The following is a 10076-nucleotide window of genomic DNA, read 5'->3' as shown; positions in this document are numbered from 1 at the left end:
TGTCTCTCTGTTTTGCAATGCAAAACATTCACCATATTATGCCTGCATCCCTCTACAAGCCTTTCAACACCTCTTTTCTTTTCATTCCCTTCCAAAAGGATTCTCTTTCTGAAGAAAGCATTTGAAACAGAACACATTCCTCAAGGGCTGTTTGTCGATTTTCCTGCTTTAATTTCAATTTCCCAATAAAAAATAAATAGGTCAAGATGTTTAAGGAAGATGAAATCCTAAAGAGGCTGCCTTGTTGTCCTTCAGAAGGATTTTCAATGTGGCCCTTCTAAGCCGCTTTGAAGTCTCCAGTGGTCTTGGATGCAGGAGGAGATATGCTTTAAGAAGTAAAGAAATGTTGGAAACGGGTCCTTGGCCCTTGACTGGGAGACAAAACAACCAATGGAATCTCACTGACATCCAAAAAGTCTCCAAGAAGATGATTCCATTTGGAACCTTCTTGAGTATTGCAGAAGCCTTTTATGGAAAAAAAAGTTATTTGTTTGCATGTGTGGCACGTTACAGCACACATGCCCCAGTGGAATCACAAGCAGTCCCCACACAGTGCCACTTGTCCTTTGCGGTAATTGCGGCAGGGGCAGAGGCGCTGGTACTTGGTATTGCATCCTGCACAGCTGAATAAGAGAGGTTCCTTCTGGAGGTAGCACTCTTGGACATTTTCAGCCACAGCCGGGTAGAGGTGATTCATCTCTGACTCTGTGCTGTCACAGACAATGTTGAGCCTTGGAAACAAAGAAACACACAGAGAGAGGTCTTTTCAAACACTGGTTCTAATGTTTGCATTCCCACTTTTATCGTTTGTTAGGCATACAGGAAGGGCCTAAGTATACGTTTTGCAGAAGATCCGTGATGAGATTTCTAGATGTTATGTTTTGCATGAGGAAGTGCAGGTGAGATGGGTGCTGAGCTGGCCTCCTGGTCGGATCCCTACATGGGCCAAGACTGTGCTGGCTGGAGCAAATGGGAATCGTAGACCTAAACATCTGGAGGGCATCTGGTTGGCAAAGGCTGTGGCAGATATGCCTTTTCTCAAACAAACCTTAGTGAAAGAAGTCAACCATGTACCCGTAGGCGATGCTATAGCCTTTCCTTCTCCAGCCACTCAGTAAACTCCCCGGCATCTCTTTAATAAACTCTGATCTGAACTAGTGATTCTGAACCAGCAATTTCTTGAAAATGGTTGGGTTTTAAGGAGCTAAAGGAGCTTAGCAAGTAGAATCTGAGCTCTGCCTCTAATTTATCATATAAAAATGTCACTTGGACTCAAATTGCCTGCCTGGCTGCCGTGACAGAAATGATAATGCGCCCATTTTAATTGTCCAGAGCTATGTATGGAGCTGGGTGGCAGATTTATGTTCTATTAAAATGTCAGTGCCTGTGTGTTCCAAATGTATGCTTACAGACAGAGGGATAAAGGGGGAAGGAGGGAGACAAGAGAACAACGGTGTCTAGAAACCCCTTTTCAACCACAGAAAGTCATTCCCACACACAATGCAACCAGAAGGTCTGTCCAAATATTTTTAGTTTGCCGTGTTGTGTGCAAAGGGCACTGCACAAATGTCAGGGAGGCATCTATGAAAGGATTCACTTTCTCAGTATGGATGAAGGTCTATAGCAATTCTTGAGATTTTGGGAGAGGCTTAATGGGCATGAGGAGCAAAAGGGCCTTTAATTAATAAGGGGTGTCTAGGCCAACTTTTGTATGGTGGGATATTGCTCTTTCTTGGGGTCCCAAAGTAGTTCTGATATGCAATTAAAATGTCAAAATTCAATTCAAACTCAAGGTTTCTTTTAATAAACAGTTCCTGCAAAGAACCAGCCTCCAAGGAAACAAAACCTGGCTGTAATATTCAGATTTAGGAGTTGAAAAGTGAGTTTTGCAAGCAAATATCGTGTTTTCACGAAGAGCTCAGCACTCTTCCAGCTCCATCTTTGCAGCATTCACGGCACAAAAATGCCACTTTCCAATTGCATCAATATCAAAACTCAACATCAGCTGAGATGCAAACCAAAACAAAGCATGAACTTTACAGTTTTGCCCAACAGCTTTAAAATACAAAGTGCCTGGGTTGCTATCTGGCACTTGTTAGTGTGCTATGCAAAGGGGAAGAGATAGGACTTATTTTCAGTTCCGGCACCTTTCAGGTGGGCACCATTGCCAGGAGAACAAGGGAGATGTTAATGGTGAGTTCTGGTACCTCTTTTTCTATAAAAACAGCACTGGGAAGAGAAGAGATTCCAGGGTGAATGAGGGTAAGATGGGAGAGAGAAGAGACTTACTGCTGAAACACTCCTTTCTTGTTGATGAACTTGAAGAACTCGGGCTCACAGACCAAACCATGCTGCTGACAAGTGCTGGTGCAGGCCTGCCCAGCGTCTGATATCCACACCTGCATGGAGTTGACTGGAGGCCAGGCAGGGGGGCTGCCGCTGGAATTGTGAGACCAGGCCAGGTATGTGGAATTGGGCTGCAGGCTGAAGGGGCTTGCAGAGCTTTGCATAGTGTGGCTGCTGGACTTCTCTGGCATAGCAGCAGTGGCACAGAAATCCTATCCGAGAAGAAAAGAGACAGAATTTTTCAGAAGGCATGAACAGGAGCTAGTCCCACCGAGTTCAATAGGGGTCTGACTCCTAGGCAACTGCAACCCCGCTGGAGTCCATAGAATCCCATGCTAGAGATCATTAGGAAAGGAACTGCAAATCAAATTGCCAATATCATAACATCACCATGCTAATCTGTAGTGCAACCATACTTGGGATATCATGTACACTTCTGGTTGCCTCGTCTCAAAAATCATATTGTAGAGTTGGAAAAGGTTCAGAAAAGGACAACCCAAATGATCAAGGGGATGGAGCCATTCCAGGTGAGGAGATGATGCAGTATGGCTCTAAATGCCAGTTGTTGGGAATGACAAATGGGGAGAGCGCTGCTGCACTCACTTCCTGCTTGTGGGTTTCTCATAAGTCTCTGGTTGGCCACTGTGGCAACAGGGCATTCCTTGGTGAAATGAAGGCATATCATGTGTGTGAGAGCATCATTGGTGCATGAGAGTCTTGGGTGAAAGACAGCAACCTGGCTGAGCGCTGTTGAAAATAGCTCATTTGTGTCATTTAGGTATGGGTGGCAATTTGTACGGTTATATATACCGTTCTGTCAGTGAAAGCTTTCATTGTCTCCTTGGTGTTTTTGCAGTATGTTTTTGTTGAGTGGGAGCAGTGACTGTGGAAGGTGAATGAATGGGAGATATTGGAGTGATTGGGTGGGTGATGTGTTTGTGTGTACTAGTGGATGTGGATGTGAGGTGTGGGAATAAACTGCAGTGAGTGAAACTGAATGAGCAGGAGGTACTGTATGATTTGCGTGGATGTAAGGCAGAATTTGGGTGTGAAGTCTGCACGTTAGAGGGGCGAGCGCTGTATTTTGTCAGTCAGGATGTGCCTTGACAAAAGGGAGGCTCTAAAAAGGCTTCAAATTATGCTGCTATGTTGTTCTAGTTGGGTTCTATTATTTATTTCATTGCTTATTTGTTTGACGTTGCATTACATTTGTCAGGGCTGGTTCAGCTGCAGGTCAGCATGGAGACTCACAGGCGAGCAGTAAAGTTGATTCTTTATTCAAGAAAAGAGAATACAAACAAAGAAACCTACAGCAAGACTAGCCTCTGTAAATGAGTTGCCAGAATTAACAATCTGGGCCTCCCACTACCCCCTAAGTCTCTTCCCTATCCGGCTGTTTCACCCACAGTCTTAAGCTCTGTCAGTAGACACCCCCCCCCCGCTGCACTTTCTGTGCTCATTGCTCCACTACATGCAAAACTCTTTGAGCCCTTGGAGACAAGCTGGGAGGACTGACAGGCTCCTGTGAATCTGTTGCTGCCTCAGCCCCCACCTCCTCCTCAGCTGCCTGTTCTACATCTGCAGTGTTTTCTGCCTCTTCTCCTTCTCTCTCACTCAAGCCTGTTGCTTGTTCAGCACCCCACTATTCTTCCCCCACCTCCTCTGACCTTCATAGCCCCACCACCACTCCCCTGGCTCTGAGACTTCCTCTTCTGAGGCTTCCCCATGGGGTTCTCCAGCTGGAGCCTCTTCACATGACACCTCTCACCACTCCTCATTGCCCAGCCAGTCCCTGAGAGCATTATATTGTAGCTTCTCAGTTACATTGTTCCATCTACCTGCCTACCAATGTATTTCTCTACATATATCATTTGGAATGAGGCAGTTTCATAGCTACATGAATTTTTTAAAACCACAGATATACTGTATGTCTTGGGAAACCAGGGATATCTACAGGGCAATTCCGTGGTGTAAATCTTGGGGTGAGATGAGATGTTTAGAGGCTGATGTCTGTCCATATGCATAAGGAGTTGGGTCACACTTCCAAGTTTTATTCAGAAAATTAATTATACTTGTGCACAGGCTTAAAAATGGAGCTACAAGCTGATGTGTTCTAAGATCACAAAGCGTAGCGTTTCGGCAGTTAGCAAATGCGAGGCGGTGTGTGTGGGGGGGAAACATCACACATAATAAATGCTGAAAATAAAAACTGTCAGAACCGTGAGGAGAAAAGCCCAGAAATAGATGAAACTTGTACTTCTGGGGGCGGGGAGCTCAGAAATAAAGAACCATATAATTAATTCAATTTCGCTAATCATTTGGAAAAAGATATCAGAAAAGCTACATCTTCCCAATTTCCGCTGACTTCCCAACCCTCACTCCAAGACATAACTCTCTAGATCAGCGGTTCTCAACCTGTGGGTCCCCAGATGTTGTTGGACTACAACTCGCATCATCCCTGAGCTCTGGCCTTGCTAGCTAGGGGTGATGGGAGTTGTAGTTCAACAACATCTGGGGACCCACAGGTTGAGAAAGGCTGCTTTAGACACTGGTAAAAATTTAACTCATACAACCAAAGTGAGTGGTTATTGTGCCATTCATTACCACCTTGGGAGCAGGAAACCACTGGCCTCCTAGACTTAATCACAAAGAACTGCAGAACAAGATGCAAATTAACTACCTGGTACTGAATGTAGGCATGAATTCGCTCCAGCATCCCTTCAGAGGTGTATTCATAGGGCAGGTAAGGATCAACCTGGAGGAAGGGAAAAGCACAGCATAGGCATGGATCAGTGCAAGAAGGCTATCCCCATCACCACTTTCTGTCGAGTGAAAAACCCAGTATCTTGTAATCTGCATGCCTAACATGTTGCATTGGAAGAAAGAGGCAAATTTGTAAATTTGATCACACGTCCTTAATTTGCAGCCTTCCTCAAGTTTTGCAGGCTTTTGAATTATTGGCAAGGATCTGGGAAGACAGAAGAGCTCAGCAAACCATATGTGTGGGAATAAGAAGCCAGAAGGAAGGAAAATGTGCAATGAACAAAGATTTAACCTCCAGAGCATGGGAATATCCATTCAGATAACATGTGACTTGATAGCTGAAAAGCCACGCATTTTTTTTCTCCAATAGGAAATCTAGAAAACTAGTGGCAAGGTGGTCAGTAATCTGACAGTTATCAGATTTTTAAATCCCAAAAACCCCAGAACTGCAGGCCATCACCTGCCATTAAGAGTTACAAAGAAGGATGCAAATATTCTTCAGATCACTTCAACCAGAATGGATTCACCCCTCCAGAATTGTTTTCTGGTGCAAAGCTGTTGAAGTGCGCAAGACTGCTGGCTTGTTCAGCTGGGCCTGCCTGTGTGCACATGACTTGGCTTCAGGCTTGCTCCTCGGCAAAGCTTTCCTTGTGTATGAGCCTCTCCTCCTTCGGAATGCTGGCAAGCATCCTGATGGATCTGTCAGAAACACTCACAACAGGCAATGCCAGCAGATGCCTGCCTCCATCTGCTACCAGGAGACAGGTGGATGAAGCCTCATCTTGAAAGGAAAGAGACCCAACAACAGATGGGCTCACCAGGACAAGTGGCTTCTAATGAGCTTCCGCCTTCCCTTTCCCTTTTCCCGCTCCCTCTTTTTTAAAAAAAGATCAAAGTTGGTTAAAAATATGCCAATTAAGAATCAAACTAAAGCTCAGTGATTAAAAGTGCATGGCATCTTCTCTGCTTCCAGCAAAAGACCCCTGTATGCTCTAGATAGGCCCGTTCTTCTTCTGAAGAGCAAAGAAATAACTATAAAACCCATCACACTAGGGGAGTTTGGTTTTTAAGCAGCTTAGCAGTGACTGATGACAACAGGATAGATTTCCTTTGAACTTAAGAGGTATCTGATCTTACATCTTCCTTTTACCCTCTCACCTGTTCTTTTCCCATTTGATACTAAGACTGTGAACACAGGCATGTCCATGTTGGGCTGTACTGGATTTGATCTCTAGAAGCTGGCTAAGAACTGTGCTGATTTTTCACATTCATTCTTTCTCAGATGCAGCATAGACTTAGGCTGTATTCCTAAACACATTGGCCTGTGAGCATAGGTGCCGGCCCCTAGGGGCTGAGATACTTTTGGCCCCGCATGGGTTGTTGTTTTTTTGAGGAGGCCAGGTCCCCTCAATGTTCAGAGGGTGTTTGGCTCCACCCCCTGGCTTCTCACGATGTTTGGACATCATGCAACGTCACATGGGTGATGTCAGGATGTTGAGCTGGGCCCCCTTTGGTCATCCTGAGAAGACAGCGCCTCTGGCTGTGAGCCAGGCCTGTTGAGCCTAGGAGGCCTTGCTTCAAATGTTCTGGCCACAGGAGGAAGAATTAAGCTTCCTGGCAGTCAGCACAATCAACAAGGGAAATAATATGCAAAATTCCCAGTGCTCAGTTTAATTGGGGACAGACAGAGCCCTGTCCCCTCATTTCTTGCGGCAGACCCTTGCCAGGTGCTATTTATAGAAGGTTACGGGGAACCAATGATTTAGATTAAATTGGGGGTGAGGGTGAAGTTGGAGGTGTGGCTTGTCAGCTACATCCAAAGGCCCCTACCATTACTTGCACAACCCTGGAGCACCATTTCCTGCAGTTTACAGCTGAAGTCCCAGATAGGCATGATGGCCGGCCCTGTCATGAGGCAGAATGAAGCAATTGCCTCAGATGGCAGGTGCTGAGGTAGAGTGTTGTGGTACAGCAGCAGTGGCCCTTCTGGTTTTTCCTCCCGCATCCCCTAGTCATGCGCCTCTGTTGGAGAACCAAGATGCATGTGCCCCGTAAACTTGCCTGCCTATTGCATTGCCATTGCTGAAATAAGATTCAACAACCAGTCCAACCAGTTTCTGTATGTGGCATTTGTCCTTTGCCTCAGGCAGCAAAATGACTTGGGCTGGCGCTAACAGGCAGCACAAAAGGTTACTTCTGGCCTGGGATTGAACGGAAGTCTTATTCCCCTTGCCCCAATGATAATAAAAAAAAGACAAAGGAAGTAAATGGCCATTTCCCAGCTTTACAGGCAATGTTTCATCTCTCCATCTATCATCATTCTTTTATTTCCTATCCCACCCCCCACTATCCCCAAAGAAGAAGAAAAAGCCCTGAGGAATCTCGTTGGATATTTTACATTTTGAGCTTAAGCTTTATTGCACCAGAAAAGTCAAGCTGTATGTAAAATGGGTCCCTGCTGCTGAGAGAGATTAGCATTTAAATGAGGGATATGATTAGCTACTAAATCCAGCAGGGCTATGGAAAGAACATTGGAGTGGAGGGAAGAAGGAGAGACTCTAAATGTTAGGGCACTTGAGAACACAAAACACCCTGTACAAATCTGCATAGAAGCCCACTATAGCCAAATTCCTATTTGGGAGTGCCCAGCTTGCTGTCTGCCTTCCATAATGAAGGTTCTGAATTTCATAGAGACTGGGACCAGCTTAGTTGTTTTCCCATTACTCACCAAAAGGGTGGTTGTATAGTGGTACCTTGGGTTACAGACGCTTCAGGTTACAGACACTTCAGGTTACAGACTCCGCTAACCCAGAAATAGTACCTCGGGTTAAGAACTTTGCTTCAGGATGAGAACAGAAATCATGCTCCGGCACAGCAGCAGCAGGAGGCCCCATTAGCTAAAGTGGTGCTTCAGGTTAAGAACAGTTTCAGGTTAAGAACAGACCTCCAGAACAAATTAAGTTCTTAACCCGAGGTACCACTGTATGTCCCTTTTTTTAAACAGAGGAAAGTATTCTAATTGAAGGGCTGTCTCTTCCAAATCAGGTCTAACTATAATGAACCCCAGTAAGGAAAAGTATTGTGCATCATGAGACTCCACTGTTAGCCCCGGGAATCAAAGCTGCCTCATCTCAGATCAATCACAGCTCCCTTGTGGGGGCCCAATGTGTATAAATCATGTTAATAAATGTATAAACAAACTTTTCATCTGTACAGAACCTCCTGCAATCATACTCAAGTGACCATCACATTATTTCTCCTTTTGCTTATGTACCATGCCTGGCGTGCTCTGGTCCATGGGGTCACGAAGAGTCGGACACGACCAGATGACTAAACAACAACAACACCATGCCTAAGTGTGTTTACCAGCATTACCATAATTATGGAAGCTGAAGCAGTAGTAAGATGGGAGGTAGGAGGGATTCAGTAACTTGGGGGCCTTAAATTATGGTTGGACACTCAGTGACACCTTTAATAGGATTCCAAATTTCAGCTGAAAGCTCAGTATGAATAGGTTGCATCTATGCACAAAAACCAAGCATTAATCAAGTAAAGTAACTGAGACAATCTGTGCTCAGATTCTTGTCTGCAACAAAGACAAGTTTCTACAATCTTGGTATTTTGAGATCAATTCTGGTAGAGTGTACGAGGCTGTAGACAAAAGAGACACATTTGGATGCACGCAGAGATAAGGTGTAGCAGCTCCGAATTGCTGTGATTTCTCATGTTCTGGCTGCTATTTATACACGCTATGTGATCTCCTTTGCCTTTATCATTCAAATGGATAGTACATTTTAGGAATGGATTATGGAACACCTCTATTCTTACTTTGTTCCGCATGCCTTTGCTTTTTGGCAGCAGACTGCCAATGGGAGGAGAGCCATATCTGAAAAGTATCTCTCAGCATTCATCTAGCTGGCAACTGGACACCTCCCAAACTTTGTGGTCCAGCACAATAATGTGAAGATTGTTCAGGTAGCTAAAGCTGATGGAAGAATTATCTCACTGAAGTTCATGTCTAACAAACTTTTCAGATTCAAATCATCCAGCCATATAAAGTATTCTCTGTTAATGTAAGCTTCACAAATTACAGCTGCCTTTCAAAAATGGAAACAAATGGAAAAAAACTTAACAAAACAGCCAAAACAAGGTTGACATTGGATACTTTTTTTGTCTGTTGTAACCATCATGTGAAATTATTCCCTGTTATACCGCTTCACCATTTGCCATGAAACTTTTCCAAAAGGAAGAATCCTTATGTTCAGAACACTTCTCACATAGTGATGGATCCACAGAAGACTGACCAGAACTCCACCACTACAGTGGGACTTGTACACAAGGGATACACAACATCTAGATCAGGGGCAGAAAACATGATGCCATCCAGGTGTTTCCAGACTACAGTTCCCATCAGCCTCAGCTAGCATGGCTAATGGTAGGGATTATGGGTGTTGTTGTCCAGCAATATCTGGAAGGCATCACATTGGATCCCTGTGCTCCAGCTAGTCGATGTTCAGAACCGTACTAATCCTACAGCTCTAGGATGCTATGATAATGTCACTGTCCTAGGAGCATCTCAGCAGGCAATGAGCAGCAAATGAGTCACAAGCCAAGGGCTCTCTCTCAGTTTATGACCCATCTTCTGTCTACTGTTCCGGTCACATATGTGCTAAATGGAGTTACTTCTTCTCTTCTGATGTATGAATAACTCCAAAGGCTGTAGGAAACACTGCTAAGCAACCTTCTGCCATAAATATCTCAGATGAGAGTTCAGCAAGGCTGGAGATTGTACCCATTATATCTAATTACAGGTGCAAACGGTAATCAGTTTCGACATAATGACAGGAGTTGATACTGCCTATGAATTATTGAACTTGCCCTGGTTTGATTTGGGAACCTTCAGACAGGAAAGTGATGGGCGCTTCTGTGAGTTCCTTAAATAGAAGTGTCTAGCTTGTCGTAGCACA

At 44.6% G+C, this 10076-nt stretch overlaps 1 protein-coding gene across 1 annotated transcript in view; it reads right to left on the bottom strand.

Annotated features, from left to right (window-relative positions):
• Window positions 1–389: 389 nt before the first annotated feature.
• MGAT5B (alpha-1,6-mannosylglycoprotein 6-beta-N-acetylglucosaminyltransferase B) overlaps window positions 390–10076 on the bottom strand; it is a 176955-nt gene continuing 167268 nt past the window's right edge. Inside the window, exons 15-17 of the mRNA XM_080993711.1 lie at window positions 5027–5101; window positions 2290–2558; window positions 390–731 (exon numbers count right to left, since the gene is read on the bottom strand). Of these exons, the coding sequence (XP_080849837.1) occupies window positions 533–731; window positions 2290–2558; window positions 5027–5101 (543 nt within the window). The 3' untranslated portion in view covers window positions 390–532. The remainder of the gene's footprint in view (window positions 732–2289; window positions 2559–5026; window positions 5102–10076) is intronic.

The sequence above is a fragment of the Podarcis pityusensis genome, assembly GCF_964106645.2.
Source record: "Podarcis pityusensis genome assembly, chromosome: 2".
NCBI lineage: Eukaryota > Metazoa > Chordata > Lepidosauria > Squamata > Lacertidae > Podarcis > Podarcis pityusensis.
Note: the sequence above shows the minus strand (reverse complement) of the source record. Positions and strands in the feature narration are given on the sequence as shown.